This window comes from Macaca thibetana, chromosome 8, assembly GCF_024542745.1.
Source record: "Macaca thibetana thibetana isolate TM-01 chromosome 8, ASM2454274v1, whole genome shotgun sequence".
NCBI lineage: Eukaryota > Metazoa > Chordata > Mammalia > Primates > Cercopithecidae > Macaca > Macaca thibetana.
Window position 1 is genome coordinate 88,131,239 of NC_065585.1, and position 24,174 is coordinate 88,155,412.

The window sequence follows — 24,174 nt, forward strand, 5'->3', positions numbered from 1 at the left end:
GGTTTCATTATGTTGGCCAGGCTGGTCTCAAACTCCTGACCTCAGGTGATTCACCTGCCTCAGCCTCCCATAGTGCTGGGATTACAGGCATGAGTCACCGCACCTGGTCTGGAAAGATTTTTTTTTTCTAAGACAACTGGTGCTGACTTCCAGCAATCAGCTTTTCCTCTTCTAGTTTCCTGCTAATCATTCATTTGGTAACTGCCCATAGCGCTGCCTTCACTGAGCTCTGTGCCATCAGTTACAGGGGGTTCTCCTTAGAGAGGAGCAGAGTTGTCCCTCCGTGCTTTCCTCGAGCAGTCACATTCTCCACAGTCCTCAAATATCACATGGACTGTGGTTCACTTGGGTGTATTAAGTTGTTTTTGCATTGCTATAAAGAAATACCTGAGACTGGGTAATTTACAAAGAAAAGGGGTTTAATTGGCTCATGGTTCTGTAGGCTGTACAGGAAGCACGACACTAGCATCTGCTCAGTTCCTGGGGAGGCCTTGGGAAGTAAAATCACAGCAGAAGGCAAAGAGGGAGCAGGCACATTACATGGCCAGAGCAGGAGCAAGAGAGTGAGGGGGGAGATGCCACGCACTTTTAAACAACCAGATCTCGCAAGAATTCATCCTCAGGAAGACAGCACCAAGCCACGGGAGATCTGCGCCCGTGATCCGAACGGCTCCCTCCAGGTCCCACCTTCAGCATTGGAGATTACATTTCAACATGAGATTTAGAGGACAGAGATCCAAACCGTATCAATGAGCCATCCCTGTTTGGGTCTGTCCTCAGACAAAATGCTTCCGGAAAAGGAGCTCAGATCCTTTGTGTCCATATTTGTTTCACTCTGAAATATCCTTAGACTTGCCACAAAGCAACGGAAGCAAATGAAGGCTGTGTTGTCTCTTTCTGACGCCTCAGCTGATACGGCCTGCCCAGAGAATGACACTTCCTGTACATTTTCTTGATACAAATATAATATTTAAAAGAATAATAATTTATTTGTTTTCTTTTATTCAGAAAATGAAACACCTCTGACAAATCTGTAATGACCCTGAATTCTGGATGATGAAACTGTGTGGTCTCATATTCCATGCTCTACTCTCCTGTGCTTTCACAAGCTTTTAATATAAACAGCGTCTTTGGAATCGTTAAGGGTTTTTTTCCCCCCCCTAGTGGAAAACTAGCAGTTTTGAATTCCCACTACTCATTCGGAAAATACTTAAGCACTTACTATCTGCCAGGTGTTGAACAAGACACTCAACAAACGCCATCTCTAACCTGTTGGTAATGATTGCTAACCATTTAGGCATTTTCTGCATTTTTCTGTTGAGGGAATGAATGCGCAGAGAGCTTAATGAACCTGCTCAGGGTCCCACAGACAATAACTAGAGGTGCCAGAAACCCATAGGACTGCCCAGTTTGGGTTTTAGTGTACTAACACTACTTCTAAGAATTGTGTCACTTTGTTCCTACGAAGGTCCCAAGAATACTAAATGGAGAAAGGAGAACCTCTTCAACAAATGACAACGGGAAAACTGCATACCCACACGCAAAAGAATAAAACTGGATCCTTATCTTCCATCATACACAAACCTCAAATCAAAATGGATTAAAGACTTAAACCTAAGACCAGAATCTGTAAAACTGCCTAGAAGAAATCGGAAGGGCAAAGCTCTATGATATTGGTCTGGGCAATGATTTTTGGGAATGACCAAGAAAGCACAGGCAATAAAAAAGCAAAAATAGACCAACAGGATCACATCAAACTAAAAAGATTCAGCAAAGCAAAGGAAACAATCAACATAATTAAGAAACAACCTATAGAATGGGAAAAAATATTTGAAAACAATGTATCAGATAAAGGGTTAACATTGAAAATATGCAAGAAACACAAAAGACTCAATAGCAAGAAAACAACCTGATTTTTAAGTGGGCAAAGGACAAGAAAAGACATTTCTCAACATAAGAGATACAAATGGTCAATGAGTACATGAGAAATGCTTAACATCAGGAATCGTCAGAGAAATGTACGTTAAAACCACAATGAGATACGATCTCACACCTGTTAGAATGGTTGTATCAAAAAAATGAATGATAACAAGTGTTGGTGAGGATGTGGTGAAAAGGGAACCCTTGTATACAGTTGGTAGAAATGTAGATTAGTACAACCAGCATGGAAAACAATACGGAAGTTACTAAAAAAAAATAAAAATAGAGCTACCATGTGATCCAGCATTCCCTTTACTGGGTGTCTATCCAAAACAAATTAAAATCAGCGTATCAAAGAGACATCCACACTCCTATGTTCAATGCAGTATTATTCACAATAGCTAAAATATGAAATCAACCTAAGTATCTCTCAACAGATGAATGAATAAAGAAAATGTGGCATATATACACCATGGATTATTACTTAGCCTTAAAAAGAGGGAAATCCTGTCACTTGCGACAACACGGATGAACCTGGAGGACATTACGTCAACTGAAATCAGCCAGGACAGAAACACAAATACTGCATGACCTGACTTATGTGTGGAATCTAAGAAAGTCTAACTCCAAGAAGCAGAGAATAGCATGGTGGTTACGAGACAGGGATGGGAGGGTTAGGGGGATGTTGGTCAAAGAATACAAAATATCTGTTAGACAGGAGTAATGAATCCAAGAGGTCTATTATACAACATGGTAATATAACTAACAACAATGTACTGTATTCTTAAAAATTTTAAATAAAAATATATAATTTTTTTTAAATTGTGCCTCTTGGTAATACTTTGCCTTGCTTATGTGGCCCTCGCCTACAGTTAGCACATATCATTTTTATTCTGGAGCTCAGCGATACATTTGGTGTTTCTAGAGTGGTGGCCTCGGGCTTCAGACACTTCCTGGTTACCGTCTTCATCAGGATCACTCATAACTGAGGCGACATTTCACTTTTAGTGTGTTTCAGTTGCCCCCAACAGTACATCTCTGAGGCACAACCACCCACAAATTCAGAAACGCAAAAAGCCCAAGAGGCATGGGGCAGCTAATCCCAGTTGAGAGACGGCAGCAGGCTTCCCTCTGGCCCCAGCACTGCTTATCGGAGGCTCTTCCCTCCCTCTCCCTGCTTGTTCTCAGTCCTGGGCTTTGCTCAGGATGACAATGGTAAACTCCACAACGATCCCATAAGCCCCACCAATGATCCCTCTTTTGCTCTACAACTTCAGCTCTGACATTTTGCAAATTTCCTGTCCCCTGTTCCAGTTCCTCTCTCATTTTCTATACTCAGAACTCTCCCATCTCCTCTGTGCTACCAACAAAATAAAACAACAAAACCGCCCTCAAAAATCTGTCATTCTCTTGGACCAGCATTACCCTTAGTGCTTTGGACGATGAAAGCACAACTGTTTGTTGCACCTCTTTTTGTTTTTATTTTATTTTTAATTGGCAAATAAAAGTTGTATATGTTTATGGTGGGGAGATCGGGGAAAGGGGAGATGGTTGTCAAAGAGTGCAAAGTTTCAGTTAGATGGGAGGAATCAGTTCTGGTAGTTTATTGCAAAACATGATGACTAGAGTTAATGTACTATGTATTCCAAAACATCTCAAAGAAAATATTTTAAGTGTTCTCACTACAAATAAATGATAAATATTTGAGATGCTGAACTTTTTAATACTTACATTCTTAAGTTTTTCAAGGCTTTTCTAATAAGTCTGGCATTCCCGCCCTTGGCAGTGTGAGATGGAAGATGATGTCGCAAGGGTGGCGGAGAAGCAGCTGGGCTGAGCTGTTAAAAGCACAGAGACCGGGGCCAGACTCCTCAGCCTGAAATCCTGCTTCCACCAAGCACTAGCTGGGTAATTTCAGGTAAGTTACTAAGGCCTTCTCTGCTTTGGTTTCTGTTTTATATAAAATTGGATTAGATATAGGAAGATAAAATGAGTTAATACTTGTAAAGTGCTTAGAACAGTGTCTGGCACGTAGCAAGTACTACATAGTGTTTGTCAATTACATTTTTAAAAGAAGAAAAAAGAGAGCTTTGAACTGTTCCAGAACCAAAAGAAACTGAGTTATTAATCCAGAGTTGGGTGTTGCTGAAGTGTTACTTTCTGTTACATGTGGAAGGGGTAAGTTACTCCCCTTATCATGACATCAGGCTGTGAGGACGAAGAAAGGTAGCTGTGGTTGGACAGAGGGAGACAAGATTGGAGCCCCAGTCGTCTCACAGGGACACAAGGCAGTCACAAAAGGGAAAAATGAGGCAGAGCAGCCAGAAACCAAACCAGAAATGAGAAAAGAAAGAAGGTGTTGATAGATCGCTTCTGCCGACGACTGGTTTCTAGGAAGAAGCCATGTAACTGAAGTTATCTTTTCAAATGGTTTACACACTCATTCTCTTTTCATTTACAACTTGTGTAAAATTAAACTATTTTTATTCATACTGTGGGTAAGTGCAGCTTAACAATGGGTCATGCCAGCACTTATTAGTGCTAAGCTACCCCAAGCACAGCAAGATGCATTTCAAACACATAATCTCATTTAAATACAGCAATATTGCAACAGAAATGCTGTGGTCTGCATTTTGCCCATGAAGCACTGGAGGCCCAGGAAGGTCATAACCTCTCTCAAAGTCAGAGGGCTAGTCAGAGCAGAGCTGAAATCCAAACTCATAGCCACCTGCCTCCACAGTGCACTCGCAACTGCTCTGTGAGACTCTGCATCTTAAGGTCTTATGCAGCAAGTGCTGCGAAGTGGGAAGAGCTCTAGATTAGGAGGTAGGTGGGTCGCCCTTGGCTCCTGCTGGGCCATAAACCAGCTACTCACTTTGTATTTGAATCAGAGCAAGAAAATCCTGAGACTGTGGCCTGTCATATTCAAGATAGAAATTGTGCAACTCTGTAAGGATAAGCAAGAGTTTTGATTTATTTTTATCATATTTTATTTAGTATCTGATTTTGCCAAGTAAGGAAAACTCTAACCTGGAGGCGAGTGGGTGTTAGTTACGAGGGGAAAATAAGGAATTGGTTCAATCAGAAATGATAAAGTAGTTCAGTGGAGCACTATAAGAAACAAATTCTCATTTCCTCATGGCTACACAGAGAATACTGTTTCAGAGTCAATCACGATGAAAATTAAACATGGGACTTCCCAGGAAACTGTCTCATGAATTACCAAAGGAGATGAAGCAGGAGGGCGGTGGGTCTGTGGCTGTTGTCCCCTGTGTGCACCGGAGCCCACCGCTAGGGGGCAGCACCCCACCCTCCTTGCTCTCCTCCAGTTCCCAAGCAGGTGCAACCCCGTGCAGTGTCCGGAACTCACTTCAGTTCACAGGGGAGAAATTAGTATCCCCTTTAGCCCACATATAAAACCCTATTCTTCCATCTGGCTTTGATAAGTCATAAAGCCGGTATTTTGATCGTTCCCAGGCTTCTATATGTCTCTTAATTGGCTCTGACCCCAGGAAAAAAGAGATGACTGTTAACAGTAGCAACAACTAACACATGATTTATGCTAAATTGTGCCCTTGAACTTGGCTTCTTGCAACATGCATATTGATTTAAGTATATGTTAGCAAAATGAATTTTATTGGCTATTTTAAATACAAAAGAAAATGTAAAATGTGTCAATTTTTGACTCCCTGAGTAATCCCAAGGAATATTCTGAACCCGTATAACATTTATACTGCTGTTCATCAACGTTAGTAGTTCATCTCATCACTCGGTTCTAATGAAGGTCTAGGTCCCTGTGCTGATTTTTATTTCAGTAAATTTTAGAAGTTCCTGTGCCCTTTCTTTTTCCCAGTAATGTGTTGGTATTCTGCTGATGTCTGATTATCCTTTTAGCATTCTTCTTTGAGAGGAGCAATGTTGCTGTAGTTTTTCTAACAGACCATTTAAATGATAATCTCTTTTAAAATTGACATTTTTTTTACTCTGTTGATTTAAGTGCAAGTACTTGAATGTACTTTGAGAAGGCATCATTGCAGACTCTGAGGGCTTGTGTGCCAGCTGGGGTTGATCACAAACAACGGAGTAAGGCCTCCCCATAAGACCTCAACCCTGTTTTGGGAATGGTTATGATGATAAACCATTCTGGGCATTCTCACTCTGCCTAATTAGGAATTCATATTTATTTATCTGACAGACACTGGTCCCAACTGCTCTCAAGTGTCCCCCCTACTAAGCACAAATTAATTGAATGGGGCAACCTTATCAAGACCACGTGCATAACGGGAAGTGGGAATGGGCCACTAACTAGCATCTAGGAAAAGATTTATTGGGTTATGCTATTAAGTTTTTTAAGATTAAATCAATCTATTTAACACCTGACAAAAATCTTCAAAAAGATCAAATAAGAAGCACAAATGCTACTGCAAAAGCAGCAACCATAGAACCTGAAACTACTTATGATCGTAAAGGTAGTAAGCAGCTACCAAAACAGACTTTCTAACTATTTCTGAGATTCTTTGATATGAATAGAATTCTGGCAAACTAAACTTTCTTGTTAGTTAGACAGCACTCCCTGCTATTTGTATACTTAGCATCACCCACTCAAGCCAGTTTTGCAAGATGTTTCTGTTTTAAGTTCCTGTCCAGGAGAAACTAGATGGATCTTAAACAGAAAGTAGAGACACAGAAATATGAGATAGCATTTTAAAGGAATATGCATATAAATTCAATGTATATACAATGATTGTAAGACATATATGTCTCCCTTACCAGGATTAATCAAATAAACAGGCACAAAAGTAGTCTGGCAGAACTTGTTCTTTTTATTTCCCTTCTTTCAATAACAATTTCTTCCTCTTGTTACAGGTGGTATTAGTTCATGACATTTAATTCCTTAAATATATCAATAACACATTTTTAAAATGAGTATTCAATTATTAAACAACAAGAAAAAAGGAGGGAAAAAATTAAAATCCTAAGTGACTTTAAAGAATTTAATTCCTTCTTGAGTCTATTTGATTACATTCAATCATATAGTCCCTGTGCGGAAATAATTCTGAGGAAGTAATCCAGGCAGTGTTTCCCAGCTGATTCAATTTAGTTAATAACTGGAGTTGTCAATCAATCAATCAAGTACCAATTAATTCATAAGGCTGCTGGAAAGAAAGTTTAGGGAAAATTTTATATCCTACCCTGGGAAGTACATTTACATTATCAATGTTTGTATTAATCTCATGTATGTTTCCTGTTATTTTTTAATCTTCACCTTTGATTAATTTCTTATTTAAACTGCCTTCTAATCTCATCAGTTGCACAAGTCAATATCCAGTGTTGACTAGTGTCTGATGAGCTCAACTTCGGGATAGCTACTGCTCTGCTGTGTTTCATGTCTTAAGAGAAACAAGATCTATCGCTCATCAGAACTGCAACCAGAGAGAATTCTTCAGAGTACTCATTTGAAAACTCTATGTAGCACGATGAATAATGTTTTTCATAATGTTTTTATAACCATAAACCCAAATTTCATAATGTTGCTTCTTGTAGAGTTTGTCAATTCAAGCTTTACATTCCAAGTTCACTACAAGAAAAACAAATGCACTAAAAGACAAAAACAAGGCAGTTCAGGTTCTCTGTAACTGACCAGGGTAAGCAGGGGTAAGCTCTCAGGTACTTTGTATCTTTCCATTCTCTCTTTTCATAAGTTTTACCATATATATTTCACATAAATTTTTAGAAAAGTGTTTCTCCTGCTAGCAGAGTTAGCCACTTATTGATGCTCAGCTCCAAATTCACCCTTTTTGCTTGCTCTGTGAAAATGGTTCTGAGCCACTTGAATATTTTCGCTTTGCTAACTGTTAGGATGTTACATTTTGTCAGTAAAGGCCACTGGTGAGATGCTGCAGGAGTGTTTTGCTTCCTGCTCTAGACAGGTTCCTGCAGGGCAGGCAGCTCACCCATACTCCCAGGCTCCTGCAGGGCAGGCAGCTCACCCATACTCCCAGGCTCCTGCAGGGCAGGCAGCTCACCCATACTCCCAGGCTCCTGCAGGGCAGGCAGCTCACCCATACTCCCAGGCTCCTGTAGGGCAGGGCAGCCGGGGTGCCTGGCACCCAACAGCCACCTCCTGCAGTCTCTCTTGGGCACTGGGGGCAAAGGCTCAGTGCCTCCGGGGAAATACATTCCCACAAACAGCTTCCCTTGTCACCTTAGAAGGAATATCTCCAGTGAGTTCCAGAGGGTGGATTTCCAGCAAGTCCTGCCAGTGCCTCACCACAGTCACCTGTCTGCCATCCAGTGACACAGGGTTGTGCCCTTCCAGTGAGGTCTGGCCCTCAGCCCAGCCCTTCCTCAGGTGCTCATCTCGGGCCTGGGGGAGTGGCAGCTCCTTCCAGCTGCTATGCCAATATTCCTTAGAACCCTCTAGTTCTTATTAGCCAAACTCTCCTTACTCCAATCCCCTGTTACAGTTAATAATTCTTTATGTTCAGCTTTTCCTGTTCAAATTTCTGGATGATTTCTCTCTCCTAACTGATGCTTAGAATAACTAATAATGAGTAATGCTAAAGTCATATCACACTAACACCACTTAAAATTAACCAAAGTTAACTAAAGGATAATCCTTACCTGTTATCCTTTTATTACTGTCATGATAATTTTATTTTAACACCAGGAAAAAAATTAAATTTTTGAAAATTTTAATTACATGTCAAATATTAGTGGTAAATATTTGTTAGAGTAATTAAAAAGGTAAACACTTAAGAATTTTTATTTTGTCAGAAACTTCAGCATGAGTTACACAAATATTAACTTATTTGGTTCTATTTTTTAAAAAACTTCAAGGTATATTGTTGGTGCCCACTTTATAGACAAGGTAACGGAGCCTAGATGTTAAGTAACGTGCTCAAATTCACATAATCCATAAATGGTCAAGCCTAGATTCAAAGCCAGACTCTCCAGAGCTCCAGAGTCTTTTCTTAACACAACTCAAAGAATCATGGCAGCTTCTGCGGAAAGTCTATGAGTCAGTCATTTTCTGCATCAACACAACAGCAGTTGTGCTTCGGGTCCGGAGTTGCTTTCTCTCCTCCTTTGTTAATTTCATCTCATTCCCTGAATATATATGCAAAGTAATAGGAACTCAAGTTTACAGCTATCTTGGACAACTCGAATCTCTTTTTTAGGGCGGGGGAGTTAGAGAAGTGGCAAACTTATATTTAAAAATAATACTGCTTCACATTTTTCCTTTTCACATTTACATCTCTGTACTAACATATTGCCTAGTGATCCCTAGTTGATAGTGAAAAACCGATTTTATATTTTATCTGCACTTCCCCGTGGAAACAAACATTTCCTTTGATTACCTATAAATAAAACATTCCCCTGAGGAAAAAACTAAGGAATCATCTTTTGGGTTGCTAAAATGTTCATAGGCCTTCCCATCTCTTACAGAGAAGATAAACATTGAAATCTTGTTTGTTTAAAAATGGCAAAATCCATAAAAATCAAAGACAAATATCCATAACTTGAAATTAAAATGAGAATTCTGTATTGCTGGGTTTGAATCTGACTACTTCTTGGTCATTGTTAAATGCTTACTCACACGTCTCATAACACTGTCACTGAAAACTCAATACAGAACTCAAGGTAACATCACAATGCCCCCTGAGAACAAAGAAAGGGTAAAGAGTGCATATTTCCTGTTACCTTTCTCTTTCCTAAGAGAACAATGACAAAACCATAGGAACTAGAGGATGGCTCAAGGAATTAAACATCTTTACACAGAAGGAAGAAAAGAAACAAAACAAACACCTACTTGGCAAGGCCATCTCATCAAAACAGTCTAATATGTATAAAAACATCAATCCACTCAACATTCTCCCCAAGACAGCCGGGAGGAGGCAGGAGCTTGCTGATTTCCTCTGCTCTCCTCCACATAGTCTGTTCAATATCATTGAAACTTTTCATTATTTTGGACTTGGAAATCACATTTTACTTTGTTCTTAGGGGAACGGCTATAGATTCTAACACTGAAGCTTCAAAATGCTAAGCTAATGACTAGGCTAACTGAACTAGTGAACAAAACTGAGCCCAACTCCTGCTTCATCCTCATTCCTCTGTCAGCCTTAAATAATTCTTTTCAGCAAAGCCAAGATAGGAGAAACAAATAGCCCCTTTCAAAAAACTGTTTTATATCTGCTGCTCACCTGCTTTTAAATGACTCAGAGCCATCCAATTTGAATTGCAAACCATGGGAAACGTTGCCAGGCTTTACTTGTAAAGCAGAACATACCTTATGTGCTCTCACATAATATAACAATAATTAGTCATTTAAAATCAACCAAGTGTTCTAGTTGTTTAAGAAGAATTTTATTCAATGACAATGTACATAATTGTAGAGACCAAACCACAGTGACTATGAAATATAAAATAGCTTAATCCAAGCTTCTGCTACGATGTAGACATTTTGAAATGCTTTTAAAATCTGGTATCTAAAGTCTATTCAGAAAATTATAGTCATATGCTTGAGTACTCACCATGTCTTACAATTTTTGATTAAAAGTAGCTTGTCTCCACGAAATGGATTCCACATTATTGGTGACCTACATGACAAAAGAAAAAAAATCAAGTTCAGAGGATAATTGAATGACGTGTAAGCTCAGCGCTCCATGGTTTATTACTGAAGTCCGGTTCCATACACTTCAAAATTTAACTCTGTGACCTGAGAGCTTAGGAGTAGAGCTGAAGTAACTTCAAAAGCATTAATTCTGCATATTTTACATTAGAAATTCATAAGATTTTTCCAAACTTCCTCTTATGTGAGTCTGTTTTATTTTGTTTTTCAATGGAGAAAAACTCCCCAGATCTTCAAATATAATCAGCTCTCCACCAAGATGTTCTTTGTTTGTGCTGTGGTTTCTCATCTCCTTGGGGAAACCACAGCAGCCCCATTTGAGGAATACAGTTGATCAAGTCGGGAGGCCAACAGCTGTCTTTGAAAGAACTGTCTAGTGCTCTGGTTTTATTTTTCAGTATATTAGGTACCAATAATCCCCATTTTTAAAAGCTGTTCATAAGAGCAATAATCCACAGGGAGAAAATCCAAAAATTAATCCACGTGTCCAAACAGAACTGTCAGGTGTGGGATTCCTGACTGTTCTATCAGGCACTGGCCTTACCTGACTGCTCCTCACACACTGCACAGTCGGGGAGCCACGCCCTGCCTCCAAGGCTTCACAGGGGGTGCAGTGTTACCAAACTACTTCTGTGTCCTCAAATCCAGGAGGGAGTACCACATTTTCAAAGGAATGCTATCCAACGACTAGTTGTTTAACATTTTTCCATTTTCAGTTTCAAAAGCCTAGCCTGTCTTCTTATAAAGGGCCCAGCAGAGTGTCTGGCACACAGCAGAATGCTGGACAGCTTCAGCCCCAATATAGGTGAGGTCTTGCAGAGGCTACCTAACTTCTGTAAGCCTCAGAGGACTGTTCTGAGGAGTAATGAGGTCACGTACAATGGCACTTGGTGACTATAATTATGTTTGCCCTTATCAATGACACCTTAATGGAGCAGAGGACTCAGGCAAGATGGGGTGCCCCATACCCCAAGCTGAGGAGTTTGAACCTGGTCTCCCAGCTGTGACCCACCACTCCAGTCTGCCTAAGACAGAGAGGCCTCCCTGGATGTGGGATTTCAATGCCATAAGTGGACCAGCCCTAAACAAACCAGGTTGGTGGGTCACCCTCACTCCAGATAACAGTAAGATGGGAAAAATGTGTAGAATGGGGTTGAACTGTATGAAACTGCTAAAATTTGACCATTTTCAATCTACCAAAATGGCAAAATTGTACACCTTAACCAAATGATGACCAACTCCAAAAACAGTTGATCTGGCAGGGTGTGGTGGCTCACACCTGTAATCCCAGCACTTTGGGAGGCCAAGGCGGGTGGATCACGAGGTCAGGAGTTCAAGACCAGCCTGGCCAACATGGTGAAACTCTGGCTCTACTAAAAATACAAAAATTAGTTGGGTGTGGTGGCACGCACCTATAATCCCAGCTACTTGGGAAGCTGAAGCAGAACTGCTTGAACCTGGGAGAAGGTTGCAGTGAGCCGAGATTGCACCACTGCACTCCAGCCTGGGCAACAGAGCAAGACTCTGACTGGAAACAAACAAACAAACAAAATACAAAAATAGAAAATCCGTGCGCTGTCGCCCAGAGTGCTGATTCCTCCTCCATAACACACCGGTAGTAACCATTCATTCTTTGTGTCCTGCTGGTGCTGACATCTGAATTCTCTGGAAGAATTTAAAGATGTACATCCTTGGTGGGGTGGCCCAGTTAATGGGGGAAAATAGTAAGAGCTATTTAAAGCATCCTCTTGTCCAGACCCTGCCGGCCTCGAATATGTTTTTTGGAAGGAGAGATCTGTCTTTGAACTTCCCAGCTAAACAAAAGCTAAAGTAGGATTTTCTGAAGGAGCAAGCGTTTAATAAGTGAGATGGGCAAACCTGGCCGGCTCCAGCAGGTAGTGTCAAAGGGCCATTAGTTGAGGTCACATTCATAGAGCCTGCCAGGTGATTCTGATGCTCAACTCACACTGAATTTCGAGGCACTAACACTTCCCCTCTAGGTTGTCTTTTGAAATATGGTGCCTTGCCCACATGGACTTGAAATTCCTGGACTGTCTACACCACACACATGCATCAGACCAATGTCAATCAGTTTTAAGTTACAAAGAATCTGGCAAAAAAAAAAAAAAGAAAAAGAGAAGAAAGAAAGAAACACCACCTTTGTGAATCTCTCTTACAGCAAAATTGAAAAACACGGGAAGACGGGCAGCAACTGAACTTGAATTTTCAACGTCTTTTGATGTGATGTAAACAGCCGGAGTTTGCGGCGTTCACTTTTTCTGAAATTTAATTCTTGGCTTCCTTTGAGTAGAAGGCATTACAGTTGATGTTCAACTGTAAAATGGATTTATGGTTTCCACAAATCACTCCCTGGGGCCTTTAAGCAACAGAAGCCCAGTGAGGCCGTGAGGAACTGTGGCTCAGGCAATGGCTTGATGTGATTCAGACTTCCAGCGGTCTCTGAGCTACCTAGAGCGTGAGAACAGGAGCCTGTGAGCGGCAGGGATTTGTGAGGCCTGGCCCTGTCTTCAGCTGATAAGCAGAAGACTCTTCATGGGTGTCCAGCCAACCCATCAGTTTTCATCACCAGTTATTAAAAAACCAGGGCCAGGGCCAGGTGCAGTGACTCACACCCGTAATCCCAGCACTTCGGGAGGCCGAGGTGGGTGAATCACGAGGTCAGGAGATCCAGACCAGCCTGGCCAGCATGATGAAACCCCGTCTCTACTAAAAATACCAAAAAATTAGCTGTGCGTGGTGGTGCACCCCTGTAGTCCCAACTACTCTGGAAGCTGAGGCAGGAGAATCGCTTGAATCAGGAAGGCAGAGGTTGCAGTGAGCTAAGATCATCCCACTGCACTCTAGCCTGGCAACAAAATGAGACTCTGTCTGAAAATTAATTAATTAATTAATTAATTTAAAAATAAATAAATAACCAGGGATAGAGGTCTTTCATGTGCAAAGACCAGATGGCTTATCTGCTGCAACTTCATGCAGGCAACAGTGATTTCCAGTTCTCACAAACACAAAATCCTTCACTTTGAAGCCAGCCCACAGCCATTTCCACCATTTTCTTTCCTTTCAGCAAATGTGTGCTGTCTTCTGAGTCTGCTTGTCCGCTCCCTGGATGTGTCACCTTGGAAGGTTTATTTATCTCCTCTGATCCCAGTCATTTTCCTGATTTGAAAAATACATCAGTGGGCAGGAGAACGTGTGAAGACTGAATGAAGTAATGCAGTGAATAAACTTACAGCAACGACTGGCACAAAGTGAGTTTCCAATGAGAGATGGAGATATTATTATTCTTCTATTCATAACTCTCTTTCAAGTTCAGTAATTCTAAACTTTTAAAATATAAGCTTTTTTATCATTGAGATCTGGAAAGGCCAACAGATCAGGAGACAAGTGCCACTGAAGAGATAGTTCATTACTCACAGGTCCCAAGAGGACGGGGTGCACTACATGGGGGCAGTGCATAGAGAGAAGCGTCAGGGTCAGTCTGGAGGTGGGTGCGGGAGTAAAGCACGAGTAAGAGCCTTTACTGTGGTTTCTATGGGGAACACAGGCAAGGCAGGACACGCAGGCTTAGGACTGGCTGGTTTGAATCATTTCAGGGCTCTCAGGCCTTAGGGGCTGTCCTTAGCTGTCTGGTCCCTGTCCTCAGGTGATTAGGGAAGGGAACACTGGCCCAGAGTGTGAAACCCCATAGAGGAGGTGGTGGGAGTAGGCTGTGGATTGGTTGTTTTGCATATGAAAGGCAAGCTCTCAGAGGAGTTGTGTGTGATCTCTGGGAATTAGCTACCCACTTCACACTTCATACCATCAAAGTATGAAGAAAAGAAAAGGCATGGTGAATACATAAACTCTCCTTCCATACCTTAGGAGACCTGCATATCTGAGTTCACATTAGGCTTCTCCTCACCCACTTTCCCCCAAATCCTCAAAGCCATTACATAGAACCTCTTGCAAATATACGGTCTCCCAGATAGTAGAGGCCAGCTCAGGGCAAAAAGAAATGCTCAGAAAAGTCTGTTGCTTTCTTCTTCTTTCTGAAATCCAGAGGCATCAGTCCTGCCATGGTTCACACCAACACTGAACCCTTGCCTGGAGGTGAAGTGAGAGACTGGCCTCCAAGAGTGACACATACAGACAGTAAGGCAGGCCCAGCATTCATTTTTCAAGATATGTTATTTCCAGATATTTCCCTTTAGTGAGATGTGGTAGTGATAGTTAATGACGGCTCCTCTTCCTGCTCAGAGTTCAGAAAGAATCCAGAAAGAGACAAAAACATCAGGTTTGTTGTGAGTGAAGCAGAACTGGAAACATTTTGCGTCTGGGGACATAATAGAGCATTTACATCCTCCCCTCCAATTGCCCTTTCCCACGGGCTGACAGACAGACCACTGCAGACCTCTCCATAGGGAGGGAAGAAGGAAGTGTATGGCCCTGGATAGGCTGTTCTGGGAAAGAGACCACCCCAATGATAGGAGCCATCCAGTTCCAGCTCCTTCCCGCACTTTCACATCCGACCCCATGCTCCCCTCCCTTGGGGATGATGAGTGCGGGGCAAGGAAAGGAAGGGAGGGACTTCATTTTTATTAGCATGGGCCAACCTGGGATGATGGGGAGAGGAGAGAACAATGTTTCCTACAAATGTATGAGTACTTACTGAAGGCAGGGCTTTGGGCTGGGTCCTGCGGCTGCAGAGATCAATTAGGCAACTCTCCTTTCCTAATACTCATGGGCTGGCAGGGGAAAGAAAGGAGCCTTTGAAACAAGTCACTCTTGGCCACTGCAGTTCACATTTGGTATGTATTAAAGGGGACAATGCTGTGGATATTCCAGATTTGTCTAATCTCACAGTTGCCTACTCCCACTTCCTGAGACCTCCAGCAGGATGGCTGTCCATCAACACACACACACACACACACACACACACACACACACACACCCCTGATAGTCCACGGTGTAAACCAGGTTCTCCCAAAATCACAGAAAGGCTATTTTAAAAAGCAACATTGAGCTCTTTTTATGTGCTGGTCTGCAGACATTCAAAGAAGTATTAAGTACAATGCTTGCCTTTTAGAAATGAAAGAAAATGTAAAACAAGATCAACATTATTTCTAAGGTAACCATGACACAGGCAAGTCTGTGGTAAATTTGTACAGAAAATGCAGGTAATGAGAAGAAGGAAAAACTATCAGAGACTGACATCATGCACACAGGCTTCCTGGAGGAGTTGGGTCTCTGTCTAGACTTTGAAGAATGTGTCTAGACAGAGAAAGAGAAAATTTCCAAAGAAAAGAAACAGCTACTTGAAAATCCCTGGTACGGGAGGGTTAAAGGCACATGGGGAAGGCCTCAAAGTTAGGTAGGTATTTCATCAAGGCATGGGCAACATGTGAGGGTGGCTACTTCTCAGACTGTGGATAGCAGTTTGCTGGCTTTTCAAGGTCAGAAGGGACTTCCACTCTGCCAGCTGACAGCCTGATGACCTCCAATCTCCGGCCTCAGAGGGTGGGCATACTGGAGGAATACTTAACACATCGGAGGCCAGAAGAGAAAACACGCAGAATCCTTCAATGGCCCAAGCAAGCCTGAGCCTGGCAAAGACTTTGCAGTCAGATCCGCCACGCTGTTGCATTTGCTACCTCAGCTGGCTGCTGTCACTGAGTCCCACTGGGCACAGAGACAATCCCATTGACACACTCCTGCCTCTCTTACAGGACAAGAATGGAAATGGCAGCACACGGTAGTCACCTCAAAACCACTTTCAAAAGGAGAGCCCGCACTGTTGTGTCCCCAGGACACCAGGGACTGCATGGGCACCTTTTCTGTGCTCCCCATCATCACCTAGGCAACCCACCTATCCTTTCTTGGTGAAGATGAGCCTCTACCTTTTGTGTATTCTCCCTTTGTGTTTTCATCTCACATGCCCTTCCTCGTCTGAAGTCTTGTGTTGAGGACAAAGCAGCCTAAGACGACCGATGCAGTCTAATAAACTGCACCAAGACAACTGCTCAGCAGCAAATCTATTTTCCTGACAGTTGTAAGATGCAATCTCCTTGTTGTTGGAGGGTGTCATGCACAGGGCTGGGCTCCTCCAGTCTGCACATCCTCCAGAGCATTGCAGTGTGACAGCCTTCATTAGAAGAGAAACTAACCCCTGGACAAAATATTGCCACCCTGGAAATTCGGCTCTGTGGGGTGCCATGAATATCTTACCTTCTGACAAACAAGTTTCCTCCAGAACTGACATATTCTTGGCCATGTGACATGATCTAAACTAAGTTTCCTGGTGGTTTTTTTTCTCTTTTTAATTGAGGTTTTGCCTGACAATCTAGAAACTGAACACACTCTGACAGGTGATGCTATTTGAAGCATTTGTTACCGTGAGGATAGGAGGAGGCGTGAGGCGGGGCCCCTAGCAAATTCACCTCCCTCTGTCCCCAGAGAAAGTTTCTGAGCTTCGTGGAGCTCATGTGCCTCAAGCACGTGGCTTTTGCCTTTCCCTTTTCCCGTGACACAAGTACACCTGTGGTAGCAAACGGGTCTGGAATACATGTGCTGCAGCTGAGGATCCAGCAAACCATACCTGAGTGTGCACTGTGTGCCTGGCACTGTGTTCCACCTGGGATGTGCATGTTTGGTTTAATCCTCCTTACCACCCCACAGGATAGGTATATTTGTGTCCACATTGCACAGATGTGGAAACTGGGTAACTGAAAGGCTAAGTGCTAAGATCGCTGAGCCAGTCTGTGACTCTAGCAGAGGCACTTATCCAAGGAAGATTTGGCCCCTCACCTCTGTCCTTTAAAAGGTGGGCGGATTGGCCAGGAGCAGCCAGACTCGCGTTAAATACTTGTGCTGTTTGATTTCTTTTTATTTTTCTGATATTTGTTCTCCTTGGAAGAAGAAATGGACCAGGAAAGGTAGATGGAAATCTCCTTTAAATCGAAAAATGATCATAATGCATAGAATCACTGGAAGCACTTACATTGCCATGGAGAAGGAAGGGGTCGTCATCACGTGGATGTCAGCTCTCTTAGCAGCTTGTTTGTGCCCTACCTACATCTGAGTGCCTCGAATCCACCTTCATGACAAGTAAAACAGGGGCCTCAGAAAGCAAGGGGAGGGGAAAGGGAGTTGGAGCGCCTCCTCGCCATTGTAGAGAAGGCCTTGCTGCAAGCATCACTTCAGATTTGCCTCTGCTTGTGCATAAACGCACAAAAAGAAGGAAGCAGACAAACATTCTCATGGACCCGCAGAAACAACAGACTGCATTTTGCAAGTTTTCCCATTTTCCCCGGAAATGTTATGCTCTAAAGAGCCTGGTGCTCAGCTGCAGGGAAGTGTTTGTGGTGTCCAAGTAGTGACTGCTGCCCAGACAGAGGAACTACTTGCACCTCCATTCACCCAATCCCATCCACATCTTTTCCCAGGGTACCCAGGCTCATAAACTCCAGCAGATCTCCACCTGGGTGTGCTGGGGTCTGTGCCATAAGAGGCAGCATGTGGTAGAAAGGGGCTCAAATGAGAGTTAGCAGGCTTCAGTTGAGTCCGTCTCTGCCACTTCCAAGTCGGGTTAACTGGGTAAGCTAGGAGACGCTAAAACCCTGGCAACATCACGCAGGGTGCGTGTGAAGAACAAATGCAGTGGAGCTCAATAAAGGGCTTTGTGAGCTCGAAAGCACAATTCGATGTCACCCCTTCCCTGACTAGCACGTGGGCTCCCCAGGTTGGACCCCCTTTCCCTCTCCCCTGCATGTCCACTGCGGGCCTCAGTGTGTCTGGCGGGCAGGTAAGTGCCCAGGTCACATACAGCCCTGAGACCTCTGCAGAGGTGGCCGCTTCCTTCTTTGTATCCAAGTCATCCTTCCACAAATACAGAACCTCTTTTTTGTTCTCAATCGAGAATATTAGGAGAGTTCTCTACTCTCACTATGGTGGCTCCCTTGCTTGTCCCATGCACCCTGGCAGGAGGTCAGTGAGGGCAGGATGGGGAGACCAATTCTCTCTCTCCCTGACTCTCCACCACTCTCCCCCACCCTACCCCCATCTCTCTCTGCCTTTGTGTATGTCTGTGGTTCTCTGCCCCGCCACTGTCTCTCCCTCTCTCTCTCCTCTCCCTCTCTCCTTGCCTCTCCCCGCTTTCTCCCTCTCTCTCCCTCTCTCTCCCTCTGCCTCTCCCTCTCTTTCTCCCCTGTCTCTGCCTCTCTTTCCCTCTGCTTCTCCCTCTCTCTCTCCTCCCGTCTCTTCCTCTCTGTCTGTCTTTCTCTCTGCCTCTGTGTGCATGTTTGTGCTTCTCTGTTCCCCCCTGCACTGTCTCTCTCTCTCTCTGTGTGTCTGTGTCTGCCTCTCTCTCTCTATCTCTCTCCCTCTTTCTCTCTCTCTGCCTCTGTGTGTGTGCTTCTCTGCCCCACCTCTCTGCTGTCTCTCCCTCTCTCCCTGCCCCTCTGTCTCGGAGGCTCCCTCTCTCTCTCTCTGCCTTTCTCTCTCTGCGTGTGTGTGTGTGTGCGCACGCGCGCACGTGCACGCTATAGCACTTGCTTCTCTGGCTGCCCCCCCTTCTCCTGCTGTGTCTCCCTCTCTCTCTCTCTCTCTCCCCCTCCTTCTCTGTTTTTCTCTCTTTCTCTCTCTCAGTCTCCTTCTTTCTCTCCCTTCCTCCCTCCCTCCGCAACCACCACCCTCCAAGCACGCTCACATTCCAGCTGCCACTGTGAGGTGAGCACAATCTCCACCTGCTTCAGGGGTGTGCTGCACAGAGTGGGGAATCTGGCCCGGGAATTTCAGTTTGCTGTTGAGACATTTGGCTGTGGAAATGGCTGTTCCACTCAAGAGTGAGCACTTCGTCATAGAGACAGCATCTGTTTTGCCTCATGGGGAAAGCAGAATGATAGTTATTCTTTTTATTATGAGAACACCAGGCTGTGCCAAGTACATTATTCCCATGCAGGGGAATTTTACTAACACCATTGCCCTCCCTCCTCCTCCCCATCCCGTTCCAGCCCAGCATTCTCCCTCTCCCATGACAGTGTCTTTCCCCAGCCTGAGATTGCAAATGTCCTTTCCTGGCATCACACTTATGAAGGGGAATGAGAAGACATTTACCATTTTTATGAATTATATTCTGGGATTTTTAAAAAAACAAATTCACCTCAATTCTAAGAGACTGTAGAATCAAATTCATCATGAAAGACTCCCATGATCACCAGGTCAGTTTTTTAGTAGATTGATAATGGACCTGTCACTCTTTGCCATTTCCATTCAGGAAAATCGAAGTGCGAATTTGAGGGACCGTCTGTATGTCCAAAATGGAAAATGGCATTCATGGACTACTTCTTTCTCTTATTTCACGTGTAACTCCTTAACAGAAAACAACTCCTGCACACGGAGGGCCTTATCAGACACGGGACAGAGGCCACAGTATTAGCCTCAAGTGCTCATAGCCTCCTTCACCAAGCCCATCCATTCGGTGCACTGTTGGCCCCAGGGGAGACGAGGCAATATTCTCCCTTCCAGGTCATCTTGGGGCCCAGACCACCAGCCGGAGAAATGATGTGGAGAGAGCAGGCAGGAGCTCCCTTCCAGGTGGGAAACGCAAGGCAGGCAGCCTCCTCTAACGGCGCTGCCGTGGCTGGATTGAAATTGTGCTCACTTCCACTCAAGTGAGCAAAGCATATCTGTGTTGCGTATTTTCTTGATCTTTCCTTCCTTAGTCTCCCACCCCATCAGCTCCACTGGACAGCAAGGGAAGGGAAAAGGCCTTTTCAACATGTCCATTCACAGGAAAGCAGTGCCGTAAGTCTTCCGACTGCCTCCTTCCTCACTGCAGCTGTCATGTCAAGTGTATGCTCCTTCTTTGGCCTGTCCCGCCACAAGGGCACCCAGTGGGTGGGATACACATGGAGTTACCATGTCCCCAGGTGGGTGAGGGAGACACAGGTCACAGGTCTGTGGGCAGTCAGTGTAGGCCCTGCTGTCTGGGCCCCTGCTGGCCCCTGCAGCAATGGAGTCCTCTCTGCCAGGCCCAGCTCACCTCTGCTCCTGAACCCTGCACCTGGCATCTCAAGGTCCATGTTGTCTCTGTCAGGCCTGGCATCTTTCTCAGCTGCTGACATGGCCTTGCTTTGGCTCTCTCATCTATTCTGCAGCCCTGGTGGATAGGGTCACCATGCTCCCTATGGCAAGGCCCCTGGGTGCTTACCCTCACCTAGTGGTTCTGACCTCAGCCCCTCCGTCTCTCCTCTGCTACATGGGAACTCCAAGACACCTTCCAAGATACTCAAGGTCAAAACAGACTCATGGTCAATAAATTCTGAGCCTCATCTGTCTACATACACCCACCTGCCATACCATTTATTCTGATGTGGCTGTAGGATGTTTCTGGCAGGACCCCATGCAAGATGGTGTCAGTCTAGGCCCACTGGGTGAAGGGAAAGGGCCTGTTCACTTTTAGCTTTGCTTCCATCCCATTCAATGCCACCCCCTCTTTCAAAAGTCTGCGCTCAGAGTGAGGTTAATGCAGCAGACGGGGTTTGGCTGCTACCTTATTCTCTCCCACAATCCACAAGCCAGACAGAGCCACTTCCCCAGGGTCATGCTCCTCCCTTCCAAAGGGGCTTCTGCCCTGTCCTCTTTCCCAGAATCATAAGGACTGTTGGAGCAAAATGAGAAAGCCAGCTTACAGGTAAGAGAAAAATCCAAAATATTCTAAGGATACTTCCTCCCCTCAAGCTTTCTACTAAATAATAATAATGACATACAGTTGTGGTCATTGTTAAAGAAAAAGGAAACACAGCCATCCATCTCAACATCACTGAATTTAAGTAATCAATGACTATAATAAGAAAGGAATGATTTAGGGGAAATTCTTGTAGTGACAAAATGTTGGAACTAGAAGCTCCAGAATCATATAAAACATTTAGGACCTTTCTATTTTGTAGAGGAGAAAGCTGAAATACTGCAAGTTGAAATGACTCATCCTAGGTCCCAGGTCTAGTGAAGAGTGAGGACCAGAAATCACATGTACTGGGCTACCAGCAGTCAGATATAATCAGCCCCCAAATCTCCTGTGGTTCACTATAGATAAAAGAAAAAACAAAACAAACAAAAACAAGGAATATCTGACCAAAACAAGGTACATACACAGCAGGGTTCACTGGGCAAGAACAGATGCAAACCAGAGAGATTTTGAAGAGCCTGGGATCCCTAGACTATTCAGCACTGCCGTGGATTATCCCCTCTAAATACATATGTTAAAGCCCGAGCCCCTAGTGTGATGGTATTTGGAGTTAGGCCTTTGGGAGGTGATAAGGTCACTAAAGTGAAGCCCTCATGAATGACATTAGTGCCTTACAAGAAAAGGCCGCAGAGTGTTTCCTCTCGCTCTCCCCATGTGAGATCTGAAATTGTCTACAAACCAGGAAGAGGGCCCCCAGCAGAATCCGACCATGCTGGCACCCTGATCTCAGACTTCCCAGACTCCAGACCGTGTTAAATAAATTTCTGTTGTGTGAGCCACCCAGTCTATGGTAATTTTTTTACAGCAGTCTGAACAAACGAAGACAGGCACTTCAAAGAAAGCATCAATGCCATATTGGGCCATTTATTCAACAAGTTCTTAATAACGGTGTGCTATGTGCCAGGCACCATGGTACATCAAAGCAGAGTCGCAAGGAAGAGTAAAACAGCAATCTGGGAACCGGAGACCACACATTTCAAGAAGCAAATGAAAGAGGCCACCGAGCAAGAGGTTGGGGTAAAGAAAGACAGAAATACAAGGGATAGTCCAGATTCTAAGCACCATGTTTGGCAAACCCCACACCATTTAGAAGACTGCATACAGAATCAACCATCTGCCCCAGGCGAGAAGCTTCTAGGGTGTTTCTTGCTAAGGCAGAAATCTCTCCCAATAAAGAATCCTCAGGAATGTGCCTCGCACACCAGCCCCATCCCGCCAGACCCTTCCTGCTCCCCACCTCATAGACCTCTCTGAGACAACACCTATTTCTCACTTGGCTATTTTTCTGCTGGAAAATAACCACGTGTACCCACCAAAGCAAAGGCTTCTGGTTATGTTACCAGAACACCAGGGGTTTGGCCTAGGTCCTCCGGCTTGCCACACAGCAGAAAGCAAGCACTGAGACAATTATTGCCAAGAAAGAAGTCTTTAATCCAGTGCTGCAGCCAAGGCAATGGGAGCCCAGTCTCAAACCCATCTCCCTGACCTACTAAACCTAAACCTAGGGGTTTCTATAGTAGGGAAGAAATGTAACAATGTGTAAGAAAACAGGAATTAGGGAGGGCCAGAGAAGCAACCAGGATGAATGAGGGGTCTTCCATCTCATTGTCTGAATGTGATGATCTGGTGAGTTTCAATTCTTTGTCACTTTTTTTGAGAGACCTGAAGGTCATTTCCTGAGGAAGGAACTCAGATAAAACAAATGTAAGGTTTAAGCTTTAAGACCAGAAGGGTCAAGTTCTGTGTTTATGCAAGAAACTATCTATGAGACTATTGGGTTGGTTTCAGTTAGCTAAATGTTCACCTTTCCATTGTCATTATTTGGACAAAAATTTCCTCTTTCTGTTTTCCTCTTCTCCTCCTCTCTACATCTTTTGCCTGTGCAAAGGAAACTTGGAAAATCAGAACACTAAGCACAATTTTTCAACCACCATGATTCTAGCAAAAAGGATTTTCTAATCACAAGAAATCCTCCAAATGAAGACACAAAATTCTTCACTTAAACAAGATTGTGCTTTATAGAGTGGAGGAGATAAATGTGCCATGTAAACCCCTGTAAAGTATTTCTCTTGGTAAAGTATGTTAGATATACAATTGTTATCAGTATTTTATAACAATGAATTGCATTGTAAATGCGACACCTAGAAGGTTTTTAAACTACTCCTTTTAAAAAATTTACATCTTCCTTGTTCCAAAAACGTTTAAGGTGGGGGAAAATCCCATCACTAGTTGTATGTGGTAGTTTCCTTCCATGTCACACTCTCAAGAGTTTAGCAGAGCACTAGATCTGTTGTTCACATTGCATTGATGGTTGGCCCTTAAACAGTTTTAAACTTCGAAGATCCACTTATGGGTGGATTTCCTACAACTTTGCCACCCCTGAAACAGCAAGACCAACCCTCCTCTTTCTCTTCCTCCTCAGCCTACTCAATATGAGATGATGAGGATGAAGACTTTTATGGTGGTCCACTTCCACTTAATGAACAGTAAATATATTTTCTCTTCCTTACAATTTTCTTAATAATAACACTTTTTCTGTAGCATACTTTATTGTAAGAATACAGTATTTAACACATAAGATATACGAAATATGTGTTAGTCAATGTTTTATGTTATTGGTAAGGCTTATGGTCAACAGTAAGCTATTAGTAGTTAAGTTTGGAGAAAGTCAAAAGTTATATGTGGATTTTTGATTGTGCAGGAGTTCGGCACCCCTGACTCCCAAGTTGTTTAAGGGTCAACTGCACTTACAATGCTGTCCTGTTTCCTATTTTATTGTCCGTAAGATGGAAAATAGACACATGTTGTAAAATTTTTGTGCCATAATTTCGCTTTTTTCCCTTTTTGGTAATGCCATGATATTTCCATAATTCAGAGA

The 24,174-nt window shown here is 43.6% G+C and overlaps 3 protein-coding genes across 6 annotated transcripts in view; all 3 read left to right on the plus strand.

Moving 5' to 3' along the window:
* Window positions 1-24,174, plus strand: part of PENK (proenkephalin) — a 1,067,564-nt gene that overhangs the window by 935,058 nt on the left and 108,332 nt on the right. The gene's annotated exons all lie outside the window — the stretch shown is intronic.
* Window positions 1-24,174, plus strand: part of RPS20 (ribosomal protein S20) — a 549,922-nt gene that overhangs the window by 51,923 nt on the left and 473,825 nt on the right. The gene's annotated exons all lie outside the window — the stretch shown is intronic.
* On the plus strand, window positions 3,720-19,556 carry LOC126961725 (putative keratin-associated protein 4-16). The gene is made up of 3 exons (XM_050802353.1): window positions 3,720-3,838; window positions 13,638-13,821; window positions 16,279-19,556. Exon 3 carries the CDS (start codon window positions 18,204-18,206, stop codon window positions 19,278-19,280), a length of 1,077 nt encoding a protein of 358 aa, XP_050658310.1. The 5' UTR covers window positions 3,720-3,838; window positions 13,638-13,821; window positions 16,279-18,203; the 3' UTR covers window positions 19,281-19,556.